This window comes from Typha latifolia, chromosome 8, assembly GCF_019914945.1.
Source record: "Typha latifolia isolate L0001 chromosome 8, TyphaL0001v2, whole genome shotgun sequence".
Classification (NCBI taxonomy): Eukaryota; Viridiplantae; Streptophyta; class Magnoliopsida; order Poales; family Typhaceae; genus Typha; species Typha latifolia.
Window position 1 is genome coordinate 1129337 of NC_133093.1, and position 26363 is coordinate 1155699.

The 26363-nt window shown below is 32.8% G+C and overlaps 2 protein-coding genes across 3 annotated transcripts; one reads left to right on the forward strand and one right to left on the reverse strand.

Annotated features, from left to right (window-relative positions):
* The first annotated feature begins 6916 nt into the window (after positions 1–6916).
* On the forward strand, positions 6917–13747 carry LOC140793767 (calmodulin-binding protein 60 D). 2 transcript variants are annotated; one of them, XM_073145451.1, is made up of 9 exons: positions 6917–7042; positions 7229–7402; positions 8157–8232; positions 8814–8872; positions 10320–10813; positions 10889–11049; positions 11132–11335; positions 12422–12659; positions 12837–13747. In XM_073145451.1, exons 2-9 carry the CDS (start codon positions 7278–7280, stop codon positions 13433–13435), a joined length of 1956 nt encoding a protein of 651 aa, XP_073001552.1. In that variant the 5' UTR covers positions 6917–7042; positions 7229–7277; the 3' UTR covers positions 13436–13747. The 2 variants fall into 2 exon arrangements, with proteins under 2 accessions (XP_073001552.1, XP_073001553.1); XM_073145452.1 differs by having other exon boundaries at positions 6918–7042; positions 7242–7402.
* A 4270-nt stretch (positions 13748–18017) lies between these two features.
* Positions 18018–18335, reverse strand: LOC140793682 (zinc finger protein 2-like). The gene has a single exon (XM_073145328.1). It carries the CDS (start codon positions 18333–18335, stop codon positions 18018–18020), a length of 318 nt encoding a protein of 105 aa, XP_073001429.1.
* Positions 18336–26363: the final 8028 nt, after the last annotated feature.

The following is a 26363-nucleotide window of genomic DNA, read 5'->3' on the forward strand; positions in this document are numbered from 1 at the left end:
TGTCCCAAGTAAAAAAAAAAAGTCCATGGTCTGAAATTCTCACTTAATTAACTTTTAGAATCTTTGTACAACATCAACTGTCACAAAAAAATATAAAATAATAAAATAAAATAAATGAATTATACGCAAAATGCTGTACATCCACGTTTTAGCACAGAGAGGAATCAAATTTAGCTGCCAAACTCCGTTTAGTTTATCGTTATTGGCCTTACAACTGGACCCCGCCAGTTTCCCTGAATATTATTCGTCCTTCACTGACACCAAAAGAGATTTTATTTTAGCTCTCTCTATATATATATATATGTATATATACACACACACACACAGTGAGAGAGAGTGATAGAGTTAAGCTATGCTGGTGTATGTCTGGTTGACATGTGAAAGGCAATAGTAGAGGATTTGGGAATAAACAAGGACAAAGGCTAGCTTTCTCGTAGATAACTTTTAGAGACTATGTTTATTATTACTATTATTATTATATATATATATATATAATTTGCATGTAATACTACGCATTTTAATAAAATTACAGCTTAGTTTATATTATCTAGTTTTATTATTTATAAATTGAGCTAATGTAGTGAATATTTGCAGAAAATACACTGGGTTAGATTTAGGAGAATTATATTCACAGTTTAAGGAGTCAATTCGTAAATTTGAAAGCATAGGTGGTTACTTGCCAAAAATCCATACTAAACTTCTCTACTTCATAAGATTTGGCAGCCTAATTAGGATTTAGGGGTATCCTTTTTCAATAAACAAGTTCCTGCCACTTACTTAGGATTCATCATAGGATATCAAATACTTACACTTTATTTCTACTTTTAGACCCCACATATCAACATAATCACATGCCCTTTAATAGTATCTTTTTCACTTTTTGCCTTTCATCCCTAAACTATAAATTGTATTCATTCCTCTCTCTCTCTCTCTCTCTCTCTCTCTCTCTCTCTCTCTCTCTCTCTCTCTCTCTCTCTCTCTCTCTCTCTCTCTCTCTCTCTCTCTCTCTGTGGTATCTACTGTCACATCCCCTCACTACCATAAACAAATGTGGTGGTCTACATCGTTAGCACTAGTGGAGAAGTTGCCATTTTCTTTTTAGAGGGTCTTGAATCATTGAACCCTTCCATCTAATACTAAAAGATTATCTCTCTCTCTCTCTCTCTCTCTCTCTCTCTCTCTCTCTCTCTCTCTCTCTCTCTCTCTCTCTCTCTCTCTCTCTCTCTCTCTCGGTCTAGAAATTTTTTTAGGATTAATGAACACTCTCATCTTAATTATTGATCTAATATTATATTGTGCGCCTACGTGAATAAAAGGGTACAATTTGCATTTGCACAAGTTTACTATTTTTAGTCAGAGTGAAGTAGGACGGTAGGTTATTATTGTAGTCCAGTGATTGAGTTTTATTATCCTGTGACACATGACACGGATTCGATCTCCTGTAAATCTTGGGATAGTTATATAATGAAAGGTTTGTCGAATATTATGTAAACAACAACATTGTATTCGAGAGATAGTACTGCACGGTTCATATTCGACAAAACATTCAGATAATAGTTTTTTTATATGCAAAACAGTCGTATCCTGGGAGATTGACGTCTACTTTTTTAAAAATAATTTTTGGAGGGCGAATTAGTCTTAAGAAAATAGTGTTTAACACTAGACTCGACTATACAAAAGATCACATTCTACAACATATAAGTTTATTTTATTAAAATATTTTCAATCAAATTTTAGTGACTTTTAAAAATTAGATTGTCACCGCCATAATCTATATGTTATATATATGTAAAAGAAAGTCGATTAGGCTTTATAAAATGATCTAAAATATGAGGGTACTAAAATATAATTTAGTCTTTATTCTTTTGTAATTTTCTTAGATTTCTAGTCCCATGGCCATAGATTTATTTGCATTAAATTAGACCAAATAATTAGGGTTGTCATGTGTAACTCTGCATATGCCACATGAAAGTCGTATTAATTTAATTGATTTGTTTTAAGTTGGTATGATCTGAGCTTGTCCAAAAAAATTATAGTCAATTTGGCTAATTAGATGAGTCCTAATTTGACTCCAAATACTAGTTAATCTTGTCCTTGATGTTCTAAATGAAATAGAAGACGGTAAAAGATCTTTTAGTTAAGTTAGGAATTTAGTGAAGAGTCTCCTAAGTTGGGCAATGTCAACAGTAACAAAAGTTGAGTGAATATAGATAACAGAGGAGAGAGAGAGTAGAAGAAAGTTAAAAGAACTTTAAGATGGAGTGGATTCTCTTAATCCGATGTTATCTCTTTAGATATAATTTATAGAGATTTTTACGTGGAGAAACTCCAAACCGGATAATAAAATAATATAGCAGTTTACAAGATAGAAAAACTTGTATTCAATGAAGATGATGAAAACATCCATCGATAAAAGTCTCTGAAAACTAATAATTGACAGCTCTTAAGATTATGATATACTAACCCGTATACACCTCTTCAAGATAAGTCTAAATAGTCGTCAAAACAAATTTCACGAAGTAACATATTTTGTATAAATTCGCGATCTAGTTCGAACTCAAGGATGTCCGTTCGAACAATCTGACTTCGAATCACTGTAAGTCGGTATTCTAATGCTAAAAAAGGCTCCTCTATAACTTTGTCTTAAATCTTTATCTATATATATATATAGTGTACATATTTACTAACACAAAAACATCCATCGGTAAAAGTCTTTGAAAATTAAGATTATGATATACTAAGCTGTATACACCTCTTCAAGATAAGTCTAAATAGTCTTCGAAACAAATCTCACGAAGTAATTGATTTTGTATAAATTCGCGATCTAGTTCGAACGCAAGGATGCCCGTTCAAACAATCTGACTTCGAATAACTATAAGTCGATGTTCTAATGCTAAAAAAGGCTCCTCTATAACTTTGTCTTAAATCTTTATATATATATATATATATATTGTGTACATATTTACTAACACAAAAAATATGTTGTACAACTAATAAAGTTTTGTATATGATTGGTTTCTCAAACAGATCCTACTTACAAGTGACAAGATTATCCCATGATAGATCACCTACTTACCACCAATAATTGTTATGCTAATAATTCTCACTTTAAATTTCTATTAAGAAATATCATGCTATCAACTTTAGACTCTCTGCTTACTGTTTTACCTAACCTGGTGAAAGAGAAAGATAAGTTAAAGGACAAAATAGTGGTTAAGGGAGTGAAAGATATTAGAATCAAATGAGGGATCTATATAAAAATTGGCAATAGTTCTCAATGTAGTTAACCCTAATTTTATTAAAATTATGATTTATACTAAGTTAATTATTATTTTTGTAATTAAGAAAGGCTAATTCTCCTTGATCTTAGATTGAATAAATTGCTTAGTTTGTCACATTGTAACTCCTCGCAATATTTGCATTTATTTTGGATACTGTGGCCAGTTTTAAAGTTAGATTCTAACTAATTAAATCTATGATTTAGAAATGATTCTAAAATTAAAAGACAAATTATAAGTGCAATGCCCAATTAAAAAAATTTAAAAAAAAAGGTGAGCAGATCTAAATGGTACAACATTTAAAAAAACAGTAACTAGGATATAGCCAGATTTTATTCACTTATTAGTTTAAGCTTTTAAAGTAATTTTGTATCAAAAAATTAGAATATCCTCAATTTGAGTCTCATCAAACTTAATATCCAAACTTAACGTATACATTTTTTAAATTTTTTTAGTTTTAGTCTACTTGGGCTACTAAAATATCTCAAAAACATCACCACAATTCAAAATTATAAAATAGAAAGCTCTATTAATTGTTTCTAAACTTATAGAGATATTTTATTAGATAATATAAGAAAAAATAATTATCATAAAAATGGTAGAATAAGTCCGCAAAACATTATATGCCTAGATAATTAAAGAGGCTCATGTTGTATAAAAATTCTCGGACTAAAATATTAGCATTGATTAAACTGTGACACTATAAATTTTTTATCTTTCTCTAAAGAAAATGGTGAATTAGTAGATTCTACTATTCTAGTGATACTGACAGGCAAAGGCATCTTATTCTAAAAGATTAAGTGCACTTATACATAACAATTATTATCATTCATGATCATATTTGTTTCTTTCTTTTTTAATTTATTTTTGTTCTGAGATTCCAAACACCATCATGTCAGGCTAAAAACAAAATTAAGTTGATTGCTATGATCCATAGCTTTTAGTGGATAACAATTAACAAGTACTATGAGATGAACATCTTCCTAAAAAAAATATAATCTTATCAAACATGAGTTTGTTGGTTATTGTTAATTTACTTGAATTATAGTTCACTAAATTTTAATTAACTTAAATGGCATTCTTAAACTTATTTCATATATATATATATATATATGAAATAACTATTTTCTCTTTACAAAGAACTCTTAATATTTTTATTTCAAATGGTTCATAGGGGTATGAAAAAAAAAAAATTAAGGGTTACATGATAAATACTTAAATGGTAGAATGTTAATGATATTTATCTGACTCACAATCTGAGTTACTAGGTTAACTTAAAATAACCAAATTCACACTTATTTATTTTCTAAAATACCAAAAATATTCATTTAATCTTCATTTAGAATAATTTTTAGAGGTTATTTACTAAACTTAGGAAGATTAGAGAAAAAAATGTGTCTCTAAATATTTTGTAACTTTATTCATAGAGTTAAATAAATTATGGTTTATGATAAATGGTAGATAGTCAAAATAATAGTAGGATATTATACTAAGATGATAGGAAAAATAAAAGGGTTAGATTGCAAATACCTCAAAAACATTATATTAATCACAAAATCAGTAAAGGGTGTTATTTAAAAAAATCCCTAAAATTAAAAAAAATTATATTGGAAAAAATAACCTTCTCTTTTTATTATTATAAAAAGAGAATGGAATAAAGTAGAATAATTCATCAATGATATTTTTATATTTTATAACCTACTCTTAATCACTCTTCTAATATTTTAGAAACTCAATTTTATTATATTTTATTAGAAATAAGTTTTTTTTTTTAATTTTGTTCCAAGCTAAGCTAATGGCCAGATTGAATTATATTTATCTAGTAACGTCATGGTGTAGTTTGTTATTTTTACTAACAGAGGGCTTTATTTATCATTTATAGATAGTTAAAAATAGGGGGGGGGGGGGTATTTGTAAAAGTTAAATCACTTTAAAATTTTTGAGATAGCTATGACGTCTATTATATGAACTTCTTTGAGAATTTTAAAAGTATAAGGTGTTAAAGTATATATATTTAAAGGGAGTAGGAATCTGTTTGGAAATTGCACGTGGGTCCCATCCGACCACCAGACGATGACGTACAACAGTTATTAGTTAATTCCCGAGTTTTTAACCGTACTAAATTTCCCGCCATTTAATTGAGTTTTTACCAAATTAGACATCCTTTTTATTTATTTTTACCGAAATAGACCCTCTCTCAAACTTTTTATAAAATATGGTCTAATTTAACGTAGTCCTAATAAAAATACTAATTAGTTCGGTATTTTTATTATTAGTTAATTTTTTTCTTAACTACCAAAAGATTAAGTTAAAGAAATTTATATACATAAAATACTAAATTAATCAATGTTTTATTAGCACAAGACAAAATACTAAATTAATCAATGTTTTACAGTAAATTTGACCCTATTTAGTGATAAGTTTGAAGGGTAGTGTACTTCCGTAAAAATAAATTGGAACAGGGCTAGTGTAATTCTTTTTAAAATATATTTTACACTCCTTCCTTTATTTATGCTTAAAATTATATAAATTTTTTTTTATCATACCGGTCACGAAAATGAGATAATTAACAAAATAACAAAATACCCTTTTATATTTATTAGACAAACTATGAGAAGGGTAATTTGGATATTTTAATAATTTTATTTTATTTGTTGTATTTAATATAAAAAAAATTATACACCGAGGTAATGTAATTTTAGATATAAACACATGAAAATAAAATATATTTTTTTAAAAATTACTTTAAAATTAAATTCAGCTTAGTAAAATCATTGAGTTAAATAGAAAAACAAATAAGTAATCCAATTCGAAAAAATAATTCACATAAATTCGTATTTAAAATTTCAAGCGAACTGGATGCTTTAAAAAATGCGGAGATTTAGTACGGTCAAAAACTAGTTAATTGCGATCTAATCCGCTTTCATGTCCGCTTTTCGAACCGGAAGAACGCTGTTGAGGCCGAACACGGTACAGCACATTCTCCCCGACACGCTTCAGCGTTTCATTTGGTTGGAAATGATGTCCGCTGTTGGCCGCGAACCAGGGCATTTCCCACCAACGACCCCACGCGTGTCTAGAAAAGATCGCGCCGCCCTGGTTGGGCGTTGGGACCCTCTGCACGTGGCGCGATCCGTGTGGTTGAGAGAGAGTAAGGGGACTGTGTGCTATAGTGCCTACGGGTACTTTTGCACATATGCCCTCCGTAGATACTTATTTACAAACATTTCTGAAAGAGTGGTTCTTTTGGTGGATATTTTATGTACGGCAACGAAAATACCATAACATTTTTTATTTAATATTTTTAAAAACATCAAATGATCATCAAAATTTTAATAAAAAATTAAACAAAAATAAATGATAATAAGGAAGAAAAAATTTAAAGGTTTTATATGAAAAGTGGGGCAATAGTTTAGGGGTATATTTGTAAGTCTCTCAAAGTTATTCCTTATTTATAAATTATAACCAAACGTTTCTTATCGCATGCGGAATAGCGCGTATACGAATATACGAACCAAAAGGACGACCTCAGTGGACATTAGACAGTAGTCCATATCCTAATAATTCTTGGGCGTGATGTACGAAATAAGGCATTTATAAGGGGCTAAAGTGAAAGACATGATTGTTTTCTATTGTTAAAGGAGACCCCCAAAAGTAATATACACTAATGAACTTTAAGCAATCGACAATCGTAGCCGCCGAGACGCTCTAATAGTTCCACCTATTTCTCGGTCTCTTGCTCGCTCGAGATCTCAGATTCGTCGGTAAAGCCTTGTAATCTCTTTAGCTTTCTAATATCTTGTTAGATTCTTCGATTCTCTCTGTGTCTCAAAGCTTCGATTTTGATCGTCTTTGGCAAGAAAAAAAATTGGATCCTTGGCTCGTTTGGCTCAAGATCTAGATAAGCGTAGGAGTTGTTCACCTGGTCGATAACTAGGTTTCAATTTTAGGGTTCTGTTGCAGATCTGGGAGATTTAAGGGGTTTTGGAGGCAAAAGGAATGCAGCGGCCGGGCAGGTTCGAGCGATCTCCTACTATGACGAGGGAGAAGAGGGGGCTTGAGGCCGGAGACGGCGAGGAGTTACATCCCGAGCCCAAGCGGCAGAAGGCACCAGCTCTCGCCAGGTAAAGAATAAGAACGGTTTCGGATAAAGGTTGATATTTTTTTCGGGGGATAAGTTGGAAAAAAGAAAGATTGATTTTTCTGGTCAGTTTCTTGCCCTTTTTATTCCTTCTTTCAACTCTTTTAAAAGTTGCAATTTGCGGAGGGAAAATATCTTACAAATTAGTAGTGAAGTTGTTAGAAATTAGCGGCGACTGACACATTCCCTAAAATGGAAACTCGGTATCTATCAAGTTTAGTGTGTTTGGTAGGCAGGATCAGTAACGTTTGTCACCTGTGAGGTTTCGTTATGTGCTTAGTGAATTGTGTTAGTTAGTCTAGACCGTTATTAGCGTTATGTATGGGCTAATCAACTCATAGAAAGAGAGAATGCCTAGAGTTTTCCTTCTGTTTCTCTAAATCCTAGACATCTTTCATGTATGGACTGTATTGAAAGCAAACAGAACTATTCCAGATGAATTGAGGCAATCAAGTTAAGATAGCTTCTATTTGAGGAAGTTCGTATCTACTTATTTAGGATGCTAAGGAAAAGTAATCTTCATTTTATAGTTCTCATTTTGTCTCCCTCTTTTCTGATTTTTTTTGAAGTATGGATATGTCAAATTACTCATTTGATATTTTTTTCTTAATGGTCTTAAGTTCCTTCTGTCTTAATCACCGGGAACTCATCATATTCTCATAAAGATTGAAATATTTTCTTTTGCATTCCTTTATGATCCCGAGTATTCTTAGCAAGACTTTTTATTATTTGTACAGTGTCATTGTGGAAGCTTTGAAGGTGGATAGTCTGCAAAAGCTCTGTTCATCATTGGAGCCCATCCTTCGAAGAGTTGTAAGTAAAATGTGCAATTTATTGACAAGAATTATATGCAATTCTTTAAGAAGAATATATTGCCTTCTTAAATCATCCAATTTAGTTGTTATTACTTTGACTCCTTTCTGTCATGTGAACTTGTGTGCATTAGTTGGTACTGAAGTACCTAAAATGTCAGTTTCCTTAGCCATATCTGATGCATAGATATGATTCAAATAATTCATTATAAAGTTATACGATAACATTTTTAATGAGGCGGGATGGGATGTCTACTTGTCTGTGGGTTCCCTTCCCTGGTCCGTTGACATCTATCTTAAGTATTATAGGCTTGATTTTCATGAAGGCTGGTTCTGCTTGCATGTTCTTCTTACCAGCTTTGTCCAATCTTTTCGGCTTCTATATCAGCTAAATGGACTACTAACCTGGACACTGACCTAGTTATATATGGGCTTAATTCTGTTTTTCTTTTCGGCTTCTATATCAATTTTTTATTTCAGTTTCTCTTAGGCTCGAAGCTTTCCATTGTTATGTGTGCTCTTTTAATGTGCATGATATATTGCTTACCTGATTGCTAACCATATTTTGCCTATTCTTATTAGGTTAGTGAAGAAGTGGAGCGTGCTTTAGTCAAGCTGGGTCCTACTAGGATTGCCGGAAGGTAAGTAGCATCACTAATAAGCTATCATATAGACACTTTTCATGCTTGTATTTTGTGCTGTTCGTTTTTTGTTTCCTCTTGATTCTAGCTATACTTAGACTGTAATATGCTTGGAATCTTTTGTTTCTGGGTTGGTTATGAATTTCTATTAAAATTGCTGCTTTAATGTGTAATATGACCTTCCGATAGACTAGTATATCATAATCTAACTGCTTAACTTTGAATTTAATGTTAAAATTAATCTACTAGTTGGTTTTTAGAGAAGAAATAGATCTATTTGATTCAGACCCATAGGGTGACAACTGTGCGTCACCCTCTAGAGGAAATAAATTGAGCAAATAACTTACCAGCATAAGGAGACCATTGCTAGTGCCAAAAGTATTTATCGCACTCAGGCTGTCCATACATTGGCTGGATTTAGAGTGCCCAACCAAATAATTTTTACATATTTCTTTGTGAAAATGAAAAAATAAAAAACGAAGAATTACACAGACCATAAAGGTGATGTCCACAAAATATCAGTGTCTAAGGTTTTTGAATGAATTTCACATGCAGGAATTGGAAAGGAAACTTCTTAAAATCTTTGGTCGGTGAGCAATATCTGATTACAAAGAATAACATATGAATCTACAGAAAGGAACACTCTGGTAAAGTGGAGAATGGAAACTCGGAACAGCATTAACATGCAGTAGATTGTCAAAGTGAAGGATTACATGCAATATACACTGAATGCTTTATGATAATAGTGAGCCATTCTTTTTAAGTATTTCTGCATTGTGTCAGCAATGATCTCATTCTATGCATTACTAAGAATAATAGATGACTCAGCAGAAAGGCATCCTTCTATTAATCTTGAGACCCAGAACATCTTTGACACCTATGAAGCTTGTTATACCAAGTAGTGAAGGATTCCTTGGAATATTGACTTAAGTGGTTGTGTCTATCTTACAGTAATTAATGCTGAAACTTCTCCCATTTGTGTACATCTGCACTCTTTCTGCAATGATCTCATTGTATGCATTAATTCTTGTGTTTTATATTTGAACACTTAATTACTTGATTGCTACATTAACCAAACAAGTAGACCTGCTGAGAAAATGAGCAATAAGTACATCGATAAACATTCTTATGCAAAGGTTATTTTCTTGCAAATATATTTGCCACCTTGAATTCAAGTGGGGAAGCAAGTGTTTAACTACTAGATGTTTCTATGCTGTACATGAAGTTCTCCTGATTACGGAATGCACTATACTGGATGTGGGATTTCAACTCATACTTCTTTGTATAGTTTGGACTTACTGAGATCAGCTCAACATCTTATTCTCGCAACAATTATTGTGCTATATGAGTATCATATTCCGCTCAGCTATTGTTTATTTTTCTGACTTTAGGCGGGTGTTTTGCTGGTGAAACTAATCTTTGAATTTTTTAAATTAAAAAAATGCAGATCTTCTCCAAAACGAATTGAGGGACCTGATGGAAGAAATCTGCAGCTGCATTTCAGATCAAGGCTGTCCCTTCCACTTTTTACTGGCGGAAAAGTAGAAGGAGAGCAGGGAGCTGCAATTCATGTTGTATTGCTTGATGCGCTCACTGGCCATGTTGTAACATCAGGACCTGAGTCATCTGCAAAACTAGATATTGTTGTTCTTGAGGGTGACTTTAACAATGAAGATGATGAAGACTGGACGGAGGAAGAATTTGAAAGTCATGTAGTCAAGGAGCGTGAGGGAAAGAGACCCCTTCTTACTGGGGACTTGCAGGTTTCACTGAAAGAAGGTGTAGGTACTATTGGGGAGCTCACATTTACTGATAACTCTAGCTGGATAAGGAGTAGGAAATTTAGGCTTGGTTTGAAGATTGCTTCAGGCTTTTCTGAAGGGATGCGCATCCGTGAGGCAAAAACTGAAGCTTTCACAGTCAAGGATCACAGAGGAGAATGTAGGTGTTCCGCAAGCTGCCATCATATTTTTCTTGTTTTGGATTCAACTAAATTATTTTTAATTGCTTTTACAGTATATAAAAAACACTATCCACCTGCACTAAAAGATGATGTTTGGAGATTGGAAAAGATTGGCAAGGATGGTTCATTTCACAAGAGGTTGAATAAATGTGGAATTTATACAGTTGAAGATTTTCTCAGGCTTGTTGTCAGGGATTCACAAAGATTACGAAGTGTAAGTTCTTATTGACTGTTTGTTGTGATAGATTTATGCACTATTTCTTGCCCTAATGTACTTGATTTTTTTTTCATTGTAGATCCTCGGCAGTGGTATGTCAAATAAGATGTGGGAAATCCTTGTTGAACATGCAAAGACTTGTGTCTTAAGTGGAAAATATTACATATACTACTCTGACGAGATGAGGAGTATTGGTGCTATTTTCAACAACATTTATGAGTTTTGTGGCCTGATTGCTGCTGGTCAGTTTTATTCTGCAGATAGCCTTAATGACAGTCAGAAGGTAGGCATTAATTGCATATTCTCTTCCCATCCATGCAGCAGCATTTTTTTTCCATTTACATAAGTTGCCACTATTAAATGTTTACTCTATAGCTTTTGTTATTATATTCAAACAGTGCAACAGTAGTTGACTCAAATTAATGACCATCTACAATTCTGAAAATATCATCATCTGAAGGATAGCTATAAGATAAATCCAAGTGGACTCCTGTGAAGCTTAAAAATCTGGTAGTTGTGAACCTGTTAGAGTTTGTAGCTGTAATATGTAAAAGATCTATGTGGGTCTGAGAGAAGGTCTAAACTATATGGCAACTTGCAACTATGTTAAGTGATTCATGATTGCCTCACTTTTTGTCAGATGATCAATTTAGCTTGGCAGACTTTCTAGATATGCCTGTTGCATGCACAGATGCAAGCATACACTTCTAAATGAATACGACTGGCATATTGAAGTAACACATGCCCAGCAGCTGATATGTACACATATCAGATATTCCACCAGCAAAATGGTGAAGAGAAAATGGTCAGGAAAACTGAAGTGTTTGCTTAGACTGCATTTGGAATACTAGGTCTAAAGTATGTGATGACTGATAACATTGAACACATAATACATAAAAGTATTGACTGGATCTTTCAGACATTGACACTTTGTCAATCAGAACTTTCAGTACCAATCTTCGTTCTATTTTCTGTTGCAGTAGATTTATTGGTTCATTCTTGGCCTGTTAATAGAGTCACAGTAGTTGCTGTGACAAATATACTATGCTATCCTCTGATTATACTGTTTACTGTAAGTGTCACTACACGGCTGGTTTTAGTTTTCCTTTTCTTTCCAAAAGAAAGTGCATTTTCTCTCATGAAAACCACTTCTCCTAGTTGTTAGAGACATCTGCTCACCATTGGGAGGTATGTAGTTTGATAACCATTTGTAGCAGTGAATATTTAGGCTGACTCCCCACTTTTCTCGATAAAAGGGAAAAGGAAAAGGAAAAAAATAAAGTTCTTTTGACCCTTGTATAGAGGTTAAGCTGAACCTTGTTATGGAAGCTCTTGATAATGGTAATAAACATTCTTCAATGTTTTACAGCATTTTGCAGATACTTTGGTGAAAAAGGCATACGATAACTGGATGCAAGTCATTGAGTATGATGGTAAAGCTCTTTTGAACTCTAAACCAAGCAAGAAGACGAATGCTTCACGCATTGAGTCTCCCTCAGCTCCAGAAAACTATCCTACTCCACATGATTCGCATGTCTCTCCAACACAAATATCAGCTTTGGTTCCTTTAGAACAGCCTTCCGTCGATCCAGGAGTGTCTATTGGTGGTGAGCAAATTATTAGATCTCTACATTGTAGCAAGTTAAATGCTGAATTGACTTTCCCTGGAGCACACCTGTTAATTATCTAATCCCTATCAACATCTTGGGACATGTGAAGGCCTTTCGTTTTAATAATCTCTTTTTTCTGGTCAGAATGGGCTCACTAAATCTCCTTTCATTCAGGTGATACCATTTCTACTGGCTATAATGGGAACCAAGTAACCAGATACTCCACCCATCCTCAACATGTCTCTGCTGCTGCTAATGTGCAGTTTGATAACATGTCATTTACACCAGATAATCAGTTGGTTGGATCCGCTCACCAAATACAGATTGCTAGAAATGATAGCACGGGTCTAGTATTGGGCCCACCGCATCAGAGTTCTGAATTCCAGCAAATTGATCAGTCAATACAGTCATCAAATCTTAATTCTTATGTTGATTGGTCTCGCCACCGGGACACCCGTGGTATAGATGAATTCTTTTCGGAGGAAGAGATCCGCATGAGAAGCCATGAAATGCTCGAGAATGATGACATGCAACAGTTGCTCCGAGTCTTTACCTTGGGTGGAGGTTCTAGCAATTTACCGGAAGATGGGTTTGGCTTTCCGTCTTACATGCCTTCTCCATGCACAGATTTCAACTTTGACGAGGATCGTGGCCGTCCATCTGGTAAAGCTGTTGTTGGGTGGCTTAAGATCAAGGCAGCTATGAGATGGGGCATATTCGTTAGGAAGAAAGCAGCTGAGAGAAGAGCTCAGCTTGTTGAGCTGGAAGATTAGCAGTAAATGCTACACAGGTTAATCATCACGATTGTTTGTGTACACTAATCATCTGTACAGTAAGGTGTTTCACATGCTTAGCCTTCCTCTTTTGTTGATCATGTAATTTGTTAAGCTACCCTGATAGGGTTCAGTAGTCCAGTCCTAGGGACACGAAGAGTGTTAACTGGATATCCATGAGTTTCAGCACACTTGATGTATTATGAAGTTGTAGTTGTTGATTGACTTTGAAGGTTTAGATGTCATGAGATAACAAGCAGATACTGAGACCCTATTGAATATCCTATTTAATTTGTTCTAATAGTTCTATCACTAGAGATATTTCATTACTTTGAACTCATGATTTATTCTCTTCAAGCTCTTTATATTATAATCTCACCTTTGAATGTTCTCACGAACTATCAGTTTTCTTTCACTATGGTTTATAGAGGCAGTGCTCATCACATTGTGACTGCTGCTATTATCTTGTGAGAATCTCTAAATTAACAAGTAATCATGGTTGTTGCTTTAGACATTGCTTAAAAAAGTCCACTTAAATGGGCTAGAGCTTGACTGAGTTCATGAAACATATGCATTAAGGTCAAAATTCTAAGTTTAATGGGCCTCTCATAGAAGAGCTTTAGGCCATGACATAGATTTACTTGAAAATTGAATCATATAAATGCAAGAGGTATATTTTTTTAGAGAGAAGTGTGACTGCTGAGTTCTGAGCTAAATTGCCGGTAGAATTCAAACTTTAAAAAACTCATGTAACATAAATCTCTTTTATGTTATCTGAGTACTATTCCATTAGCTCAAGAGAGGTATATAAGTATTTTTTTTAATACCTGAATAATACTTCGGAAAATACCCTTCGTGCACAATCATTTGTTACTATTTTTAATAAGTACCATTATTATAATAAAAAAAATTGGGTTTAAAGATTGTTTCATGAAGAATTGGACATAGCATTTCATATTCTAATAACTTGTCCACTTGTGTTTGGCTCATCCAAGTGGCCCAAACCCTTCTAGGTTTTCCATACAACATAAGTTAACTTGGTATCAGACTAAGAAGTTCGAAGTTTAAATCCTGCCAAACCTATCTGTCATCTAAACTAAAAAAACATCTATCCATCTTCTATCACACTTGAGATGACTTAGCAACAAAAATCACCTTATCTCTATAAAGACTAAAGCACTTTGAAGCTAAGTTGATAGGCCTATTTAGCTTTAGAGAGACTATCACATGTGGTAGAGGAGAAGGCTTATCTAGTCTTGTCTTCTCTTTTTCTATGTTAAGAGTTATGTGGCATTCTCCAACTTCATTACAAGGAAAAGTTATATAACACTATGAACAAGATACCATCTGAGTCAATTCCTTTATTATTGATTAGATATTTGATATATCACACTTTCTATCACACTTCTTCAGGTCAATGTCTTTGTTGCCAAGGCAATGAGTTACATTTTTCTTTTTTCCTTTTTTGAAAAATAGGTAAGTTTCCAAACTTTTTAGAGAAATAGGTAACATCACTTTAGGTGAAAGTAATGCAATGCCAAAATCGACGATTCTTTGCTTAGGTATTCTCTCAGTGTTGTTATCTACTATTATCGAGTAATAGTAATGCATATAAAATATGCTTACCTTGAGAACAAATTGTTTTCACCAAAATAGTTTAATTTATCTGTTTTTCTAATGATTTTGAAAAATAAACCTATTTTGTAGAGAAAAAAAGTGAGTGGTTTTCACTAGAATATTCTCCCAGTGTAATTGTCTCTTTTGTTATCAAGTTAAAATGCAAATAAATTGCGGATTTTAAGAACGGATTGTTTTCATTGAAAGCAATTTAATTTATTTCTCTAAAAAGTTTGGAAATAGACAAGTATGATCCTGATTCCAGAGTAACTATAATCCCAAACTAAAAATAGATTCCGACTCATAAAATTATGGAGAGTCCAAATCTAGTCCTAAAAGTATCTGTGGATATCGGGTTAAGAGCTAAGTAGCAATCCGACCATTGGAATCGAATGCTATTTATGGGTTTAGCAGATCAGGATTGAGGAACTAATCTATCGAAATGGATCAGTGTAATTGTAGTGAGAGGTGGGATTAATCACAAAATGACAATCAAGTGCGCACCACATCTATTTATTAATGGCTCCCAGATTTGATTTGACTAGCTAGATCGAACATGCTAAAGTCCAACTAATCCTACTTAACAAAGGACTAGAAAATAAATACTCTAGACATAGTCTCTCCATCAAGTGTTTGAATAGTCCTACGGGGCCATTCTCATGCCAAAACCTCAATTCTGCTCTCAGGTATTTGCATTCAAACGCCTAGCTAGAGCATTTGATTGCCAAAACCCTATTTCTACTCTTAGGTATCTGCAGGCATCCGAACGCCAAAGCTCGAGGCTAACATGTTGGCTGATAGGAAATTTTATTCTTCAACAAACAAACAAATAACTACTACAACCCAAAAACAAGAAAAATAATTAACTAAGGAGCTGTTTCATATCAGAGACATATCTAATAAGCTTAAAAAGATAAACCTATTTTGTAAGGAAAAAAATTTCTCAATTCATTACTCGAGTATTCTCTATTGTTGTCAAGTTGTAATAATGCATATTAAAATCTCTAAGGTTAAATGCAAACTACTATTATCAAGAGCAGTTTAACCTATCTCTTAATGAGTTTGAAAAATAAACCTATATTATATCAAAAAAGAAAGTCGACGATTCTTCACTTAGGTATTCTCTCATTGCTATTATCTCTTTAGTTATCGAGTTATATCAATGCATATAAAACGGTTGTCTTTGAGAGCAAATCATTTTCATCGAAAGCAGTTTAATCTATTTCTGTAAAAAGTTCGAGAAACATACCTATCTCTCGAATAAGTTTGAAAATTTAATCTTAGTGACTCCCTGTCATTTACTATGGAGAGTTGAACATGATTAGCATATCATTTCTAAGGTTACTATAAAAGCAGATGAGACAAGATGAGCTGAAATAGACACTCATGGGTGGCAAGTAGTCGATGAGAGGATGTTTCCTTCTGCTTTCCTTAGCTTCAGGGGGGGGACTTTGATTCATAAGAAAAGAAAGATAAGCTTGAATTCCACTTAGATGTTGCCTAATCAATGTAAGAAACTAGAATAATGACAAAGTGGAAAACTCTACAATTTGTGTTAGGATTTATACACCAAGAATTCAAGTGAAACATATTAGGACACGTTTTAGGGCGAAAAGTGATACAATACGATTCAGTTTCATCACCCGGTTAAATCGGCGTAGCCGAGATTCGAACACAGTAATACTCGTATAATATAATATGGGTCTCTATAAATATACTTCATTGTATTGTTAGAAATAGAAATTTATCACATTTTTATTAACCAATGATTATGATGGTAAATTCATTTGAATATGATGTTTTCATTTCTCATAATTTGTTAAATGGATAAGAAAAAAGAGTAATATTTTTCATGGTAAGCAAAAGAGAGTTTACTTGGGATTGTGGAGTTTCTTTTTTCTGCCACCATGTTAAGCAACAAAGCTATAGAATCTAATTAAGGTCTAGTTTGATTCAAGTCCAAAAATTTTCCTTAGACTTGGCTAGAGAATACTAATCATATCTAGTAACCAAACGATAGTTTATTCCGACTATATTCAAAAGGTGAGAGAAAATTAAAACAAATATAAGTTTGAAGTATTCTTATATTATAAATTTATCTTTGAAATAACTTACACTTATCTCTTACAAATAATGATACTTATATTCTAGTTCATAACCAAACACCCAATTTGTTAAACTAGTTTAGACCACTTAAAATGAGGCTAAAACTTATTCTAAGTGGCAGTATTCAAGTGTTACACTATCTAAGAAAGGTGGTAAAGAAGTACCATTAATTTTTTTTAACAATGAGTAAAACAAGAGCTATACCAGAAGAGGCAATTTAGATAGGGAGATATATACTAAAAAAATCATAATCATTTTAAAAATTCTGAATATATATCTCCAAAAGAAAGGAGCAAATTCAAGAACTGCACAGCTAAACAATGAAGACATTTTTTTTTTTCACACAATGAGATGAAGATGCTTGTAGAATAAACTTATACTATCTTCTTCTTTTACTCAAGAAAAATATAACCTTTTTATGTTTATTTTTGATTTCTTTTCTATTAATCACCCAATTCTTTTTAAAAAATCTCTTAATATTTTGATTTACACCCCCTACATTTTCTTGTTTTAAGAGATTAATCATGTAATTATATACTTGAGATCTAGCTTGCCTCTTTTTCAATAAAAAGAGTTCTAATTTTCATAAGGAGCTAGCTTGATCTCAACAATCAAGATGAGCACGAGATTAAATTACTAACCTCAGAAGAACAAGAGATTTCTCTTCCTTGCAGTCTTACAGTGTTAAACACTCATAAATTACACATAAACAAACGAAATTTAGCCCACTTACTATACAAAACTTAAATAAACTATATTACAATTAAAATATCACAGACACTTAATTAATCCAAGGTTTAAAAAAAGACCATTCATTAATTATTACCCTCTCTCTCTATATATATAGAAGATATAGATATCATAGCCTAAGAGACAAGTCGATCTCATCCACCTCCTCACCGCCGGCCCACGTAAGCCCCGGGCCGTCGAACCGGACCGGAGCCCCGCGGTTCGCGGGGCCGCGGCCGGCCATGGCCATGGCCATGGCCAGCTCGCGGCTCCTCTTGGCGAGGCTTCGCTCGAGCTTGTGCGCGTTCTGGTGTCCCCCGAGAGCCTGGGAGCTGTAGAACTTCCTCTGGCAGTAGTTGCACGCGAAGATCCGCACCGGGTCGGATCGGGCCGACGGGTCCAGACCCAAGTCCAGGTTTGGCGTCCGGGTCTTCGGCTCGACCTCCATTTCGAGAGAGAGAGAGAGAGAGAGAGAGAGAGAGAGAGAGAGAGAGAGAGAGAGAGAGAGAGAGAGAGAGAGAGAGAGAGAGAGAGAGAGAGTAATCGAAGTAGTAAAAGTATTAGTATTACGATGGGGAGGGAAGTGGGGAAGAGGGGGGATAGATATATAAAGGGATGATAGCGGTGTGGTGGGCCGGCGGAGGAGTTTATGGGGGCTGGGAGTGGTGCAAAATTTGTACTAAATATCCAAACTTATTTTTTTAATTTTTTTTTATAAATCACACTCTAAATTTTATCTATTTTATTATTTATACTCATTTTTTAGGTTTTTGTAACGTGACACCTATTTTTTTCTTATCATTTTATATTTAGCACCCTCCGTTAGTTTAAACAAAATCAGCAAAAGGTGAGGGCATTTTAATAATTTAGTTAATATTAATTAGTCAAAATAATATTAAAGTGCTAAACGAGAATTATATATAAAAAAAAATATAACTTCAATTTTTATTTTCTTCCGATTAATATTTATTATATATATCGTTGATGTAGCAAGGTAATCAATTTATTACTTTGCTTTTAAATAATTATTCTATCTTTTAACTTTCTAAAATAAAAGGTAAAATGATTATGTCTGAGATATATTAAGGAGTTAACCTGCCATAAAAAATAAAAAATAAAAAATAAAAAATAAAAATAAAAATAAAAATAAAAATACATGGTAAATAAAAATAAACTTATCCAATGTCTCTAATTTGCAAGAAGAAGTTACTATGGATAACAAGATAAAAAGATATATTGACATGTAGCATGAATGAATGAATGCATGCATGCGTTTCATGAGATGTGTACAAAGTCTATATTTGTTAGTTGCTCAAGAACGTTGCACAACCGCTTGCGGACAAAATATAGCGAGGAAAAGGAAATTTCTCTCATCATACAACAAACACATACTTGGCTTCTACTCAAAGGACATTACTTTCCGACACCAATCAAAATTTTTATTGATTAGAAAATAAAATGTCTAAGAGATAATTATATTTAGAACTCCTGAACTATCGCTATTTTCTATATCATTTTTCTGATCATTTTTTTTTGTGACACGTAGATCTGTTGAAACCGCCGTAGACGGGACACGTATAATTTTTTTTCTTTTCTTTCCTCTAAAATATAAGGGTAAATATGTCGTATAATTGCTCGTGTGGCTTGCATATGGTAATTTATAGATGGAAAAAATAACGGAAAGTGAAAACCTAATTTGAGATATTTTTAATAGTTCATGGAGTGTTATATGTCAAATTTTTTTTTCTTTAAAAGAGCTATGTAGAAAATGGTGATAGTTAGAGAATTTAAATATAATTATCTCTTAAATTAATGTGATTTTATTTGCACTTTTACTCTAAGCCCATCATGCTAATTCAGGTATATTTTTTATTTTTATTTTTTCTTTTTCAATTGTCAAAGAAACGTGATATATATTATTAGTCTATTATCTATTAACTTAAATTTTTGAGCCAATTAGTTATTTAACATAGTGTTAAAGATTAATTAGGTTTGATATTCAAACATCGTATAACTTACACGTGAAGGGACATGTAGTTAGTTAGCTATCAACTTAAAAGTTTTAAAGTAGTTAGCGAGTTAACACTTGTTGGGGTGCAATTGAATGACAATGCCTCTAGAAACTAAGATCAGTCATGTCCACTCCTGTTTATTCATGAAGAGTAGAGGGAATTAGGTCAATAAACTCCCAAGAAGAAGGAATAATTGATCCATGGGAGGCCCACTATCTTGTGCTTCTCTCTCTCTCTCTCTCTCTCTCTCTCTCTCTCTCTCTCTCTCTCTCTCTTATCTCATTCCTTATTCAAACATCTTTGCATGTGGTGTGTTTGAAAAGTTGGTTTGCATGCATGACAAGGAGGACCTATCTATAAATTTTATATATATATATAATATTTCTAATCATATATTTTTTTGATTAACTTTGTATCTATTCTAAACACTTAATTTATAATCATAATATATATGGTATAAAAACTGCAACTCTCTATAATGCATAAGAATAGATAATATAGGATAGAGATAAAATCGAGCAAAATGAAGTCTCCAGTCTCCTAGACAGCCAAAAGCTTAACCTTTTAGACAAATTAGTTATCTAATATGGTATTAGAGCGAAGGTTTCGAGTTCAAATTATACCATACTCATATGTTATTTAAAATATAAAAATCTTCACCTACTTAAATCAACAGGCTCATCAAAATGTTTTAGTCCTAAAGTAAGGGGTAGTGTCAAATAATCTTTCTCTAATGGTTTAAACTTTTAAGAGTAGTTTGTAAGTTATTATGAAATCATAGCAGAGCTTATTCAAGTAAATAAAATTATTTTCAATTTATTCCAATATTATGCTACATATCATTCCTTAAGTACATATATGACGCAGATATGTTAAAATATGAGAGATTAAAACTATCGAGAGGTAATGAGTTTGTATCCGACTAGAAGTGATGAGTTTGTTAGAACATAGAACATCAAAATCACCATTCTCTAACAGTTTAAATTTTAAAAGTAATCCATTAGTTAACTAGAAGTCTTTTAAAACTGGGAGATGATAGAATGTGGACATATTTGCAAAGTATCATATGGAAACACTAGAATGATAGACATGCATGAGTAAACAAATAGAGAATAGGATTCTTAGCCACTTTTATGAAGAACAACAACTATTAAGATGGAGATGCTTGTCCCTTCCATGGAAGACCATTGCTGCCATTAATTTGCTGCAGTGGAGGTGGTCACACAGGATTCAAAGGCATGGAAATAAAACATTGAGCAGGCCACCATTTACAATAATGAAATCTAAGAACAACATGGCATCCTGTAATCAATTTAATAGCTAGCTGCCAAGGGTTATACCAAGCATGCATGGAAGTTCATTTGGAGGTGGAAGACTCAGAGAGAGAGAGAGAGAGAGAGAGAGAGAGGAAGCAATTGGATATGGGACTGTTGAAGTATGCAGTGGCTGAAACAAACAAGATGATTCTATTTGTCAAGTTCAATCAATGTGGTTGATGGGGTTTGGAGGCTTGTCTGCCTTTATAGATATTCTTGAAGGTTTTTATAATTTAATTATATATATATATATTTTTTGATTTAGTATATAAAATTGAGTGTATATAGTTTTTTTTATAATCAATGTATATTTTATTATAATAGATTGCACATAATTTACCCATATGGTGCACATTAAAATTTATTATTATAAATAAAAAATTAATTATAAAAACCTCAATATTCTTAGGATCTATAATTTGCTCACATACATACTCTTCATGCTTTTTCTTAAAAGTAATTTATGAGCTTATAAGCTATTTACACCTATGAAATGAGTGGTTTAAAAATGCTCAAATGAAAATTTTACTAAATATTAGCTCCATATTTTTGTTTTTAATTTGGGCTCAGATAAAAGAGAAAAGTAAAAGTAAACAAACTATATTATCCTTAAAAATGAAGGGGTGTTGGTGGTCGAAATTTATCAAAAACATCATACATTTTATTTTTATTATCATTTATACTATATATAATATTTATCATCTGTGCTCTTATATTTTGCTTTTAATTCTTCAAAAACATCCTGCTTTAAATTTAACCCAATAACAATGGTTGAAATATAAAATATTTCGTTACTTAAAAGAAATGAAAAGTTAAAACACTCAAAAAACATCATCTTCCTCCTTAGTTCTATCTTTTCCCACTTTCTCTTTGCCATCTCCCAGCCTTTTATTAAAAAAAGAAAGAGAAAGTGGGTAAGGTGGGAGAAGGAGGAGTAATGAATCATATTTATTTTTTAGGTTAAGGTAAAAATAAATAGAGAACTAAATTTAAAGTCAGAATATTTTAAGATTTTTATATTTTATTTTTGAAATATATCATAAATATCTATAAAAGAGTATAAACGATAATAAAAGTAAAATGCACACTGTTTCTGATAAATTTCCTAAAAATTTAACGTTGATCCAATGAACGAAAATAAGTATAGAGTATTTTTGATTAAATTTTTTCCAAAGATAAGTATTTTGTTATTATCTTGGAGCCCATGTACTCTTACGGGCTAAGGTGAAATTGCGAAGAAGATGGGCCGGATTCATCTCGACCCATTAGGAGAAGACACGCTGAAATTGTTCTATTTCCTTCATCCCTAAAATTGTTTCAAAATCCCTAACCCCACTTTATTTGTTCTCGAAATTGTTGAAGTATTTTTATTTTACTCTCTTACGTCCAATTCAATTTCGTTTGTAAAAATTGCATTCTACTGGGTTGGATATCAAAGTTAAGATCATTCATTAAGTGATTCTGAGATAAGAGAAGAATGCATGTGATAAATTCTGTAGCTTTTGATTCTTTGCTTCAAATCTTGTAAAGCTAGCATATATAGGCACAGAAATTGTTGGTAAAAGAGTGTTTTGAGTAATAGGACGGGATTAAAGTTGTCCTTTGAATACCGGTTGTTCTTGTGTGTCAATTCTTATACTTCATGGTGGTATAATTTAGTGGAACTTCATATCTCAAAGCCTTGGGGATTATGTTTTACAATTAGTTACTGCTATTTGTGTAATGTAAATTATACTATCTAGTTGCAATTTCACTAAGCTAAACTCTACTTCTTCTTCTTGAATCTGGACATCTCACCTGATATCAGGATAGGTCTATTGCTGCATTTTTCTAAGACTGGTGTATAAGGGATAGCTCATGGATAATGTGATGATATAATGCTGAAGCATTTCGTATGATTCGTATGATATAATGCTGAAGCATTTCGTATGATATAATGTATAAGTGGCATGGTAATATTTCTGAAGTTGTAGTATGATTCGAGGAATAAAATCAGTAATATCACAGGTTTTTATGTCTGAGACTACAAGTCTTTCACTTTTGCATTTACATCATGGAAGATGGTGCAAGAGTGATGATATTGAGAAGTCTTATTGAACAAATGTTAGTGAGGAGAACCAATTTTTTTGTCAACTTCTTTAAGTTTAAACTTTTAATATTATGAAAGGCTTTTATGTTTCTGAGATTCATATCAGCAGAAATTTTCAATTGAATTTATACAAAGTATTGCTTTCTTTATTGTGTTTTATCTAAAATTAATGATAATTCAGACTCCTTGCAGCATTTCTTAATCGCTAATTTCTCTACTTGCAGATATATATATATATATATATTTCAGTTGTTCGCACAACAAACTTATTCCTCGAGCCATCCACATATATTTATTTTCTACTGTAAGGACTGACGGTACAAGGAATCTCAATTTTTATGTTTCAAATACCCTTCTCATTCTCTTATGGAGAGCTGATCAGAATATTGGATCAGATTGTTTAAGCTACTACACATTGATTCAACTTTTTTCATTATTTGCGAAGAAAAATAGACCAAATCAAGCTTTTTTCACTTTCTGGTAGAACTAATAATATAGACTAAATCTGACAATTTTTCTTATTTATTATGCCTCCATAATTTCCTTTTTTACGCAATTGCATTTGTGCAGGCACTTAGATATGGCTGCAACATAATCTACTGAAGTTTCGTGTATCAAAGACTAAACTATCTTACTCTGGAAGCTGGACTAAATAGTTTCTTCCAAAAGAAGAGCTCATACAATGTTATACCTTTAGATAATCATCAATTTTAGTTTTATGGAACAGATACGATTATGATGGAGTGCAATAGGGTAAATTTTGAGAAGGATATGTAATTGTTTATGACACCAAGTTGTTTAATAGTTAGCCAGAACTATGCCGTTGTAATAGCCAAGTCAGATGGGACACTTGCTACTTATTGTTACTAGTTGCTTCTAATAAATCAAAGAATCTTTCTGGCTTATTGATCAAGCTACATTTTTACATAATGCAACATAATTGCTGCATAACTTGCACCTTTTAATCCATTTATCAGTCAACTTGTTGGCCCTGAAGATCTTTCCTCTGACCGGTAATTCTTGATTCTTACATGAAGGATGTCCCAGCTTTGGATCAAGCAGCAACTGTTAGACATATTTGCTTCCTGAACAGGTATTCCTTAACTCAACCTTGGTATGTTTGTACTTTTCTAAGCTTATATTTCAATAAAGGCATTCTCATTATTCTTTTATTTCTGCCCTTCATGATCATGGTTGTACTCCTCTGCAGCTATATAGCACAACAAAATTCAGTATCGGAATGTCTCATTGACTCCTCCTGAAAATATCTGTGTTGCAGTAGTCCATACATATAATCCTTGCTTACTCCTAGCATTGATTCTCTTCATCTGAGAACAACTTCTGAACCTACCTTTCATTTGAGATCGAATCTGCTTGTCTCAATCTTTTTCTTTTTCCTCATTAAATGTCAGAGCATTAATGCAAGTGACAGGGAAATTTGGTGCAAAGACACTGCATAGTAGATCTTAATTGACCAACAACTTGTGAACCTACTTCTCATTTAAGCTGCATCTGTTTTCTTTTGGCCCACCTGAAGGCATCTTTGGCATATTGTCATGTATACTCATGGCAGACAGAAAAAAGTGGGTCATCCTTCCTGCAATGTAACTGGTAGTGGTGGAATGTGCATACCCGATGACATTTATCAAGAAGCCTACTAGAATCAAGGGAACAAAGGAAAAGCTCTTCCATTTTTAGCTTGCTTGTTCCTCTCCTGGCCATTCTTCCTTTTCCCCTACTCTGGTGATCCACCTATCCTTTCCATATACCTCCATATAGGGTGAAAATGGGTCGGATTAACTCCGATCCGACCCGCTATCCGATCCGATTCGGATACGGATTTGGATACGGATAGAATTTTTTGAAAAAAAAATCGGATTTGGGTACAGATATCGGATATCCGTTTACCCGCATATTATTTTAAATGATTTATAGTTTTTAGTTTGCTTATTTAAATAGTAAATATTAATATTGTTACTAATAATATATTATATATTATTTATAGAGATTAATTTATCTAACTTTACATATTTGACATATAAAAAATTTATTTGTTGTAAAACTCTTAATATTTTTGTGCTAATTATATCTAAATAAAATATTATAATTTTTTTTAAATTCAATCAATATCCAGATAAGATTCGATTCTCTATCCGAAAATTATCCGTATCTGTTTAGTTAGGATATAGTTTTAAATTTTTCTATCTGTCCAATATCCGAATCCGTATCCGGACTAAAAATATGAATCCGGATATGAATTAAGCACTATCTGATCCGTATCCGATCCGTTTTCACCCCTACCATCGTATCAACTTATCATCAAGTGGGATCAACTATATGTGCCAGTTGTAGCCTTTGTGCTCAATGCACTCATCTCACTGTGATATCTATATGAATGATCAAAATCTAACACAAAGAAGAATTGTATCCTTCTCAAAAATTAAAAAAAAAAAAAAGAAGAAAAAGAAAGAGCAACTCTAGTTTTGTGTCATATTTTGTCCTTTTTTCCCTTTTAAGACCAACCTGTCCTCTTTGTTGTTGACCACAACTACTATAGTCTACCTACTCTCTTGTGCTTGATAGTTGCAGGTTCACCAACTTTCCTCCATATGATTGTAGCCATTCACCAAACTTTGTTAATATGCCATCTCCATGAGCTAATGGTTCTTTGAACTCATTGTATATGCTTTCAGATCAGGAAATTATTACTTGATTATCAGGTCAAGCTTGGTCAAACAATATATAATCTTATTTTTTTACTTACTAAACCTGTATGTAAGGCAGGGAAATTAAATGATCAAGTAAATCTGCAAATGACTCGTATAATCTAGCATGTCCAATTTCATAAGCCTTCCTAATGTACAATTACTTGTTTCCCTGTGGACGAAGCTATTTCTTTTCATAATTGATTAACATTTCATAGTATAGAAAAACTCATATTGATTGGCTTTTTAACTTGGACCATTATGTTATTGATTGCATGATCAAATTGTGGACCTAGAAGCACACAAGTGGTGTCCCAATCGGAAAGTATTGATGTTATGAACTATGGATTCAAC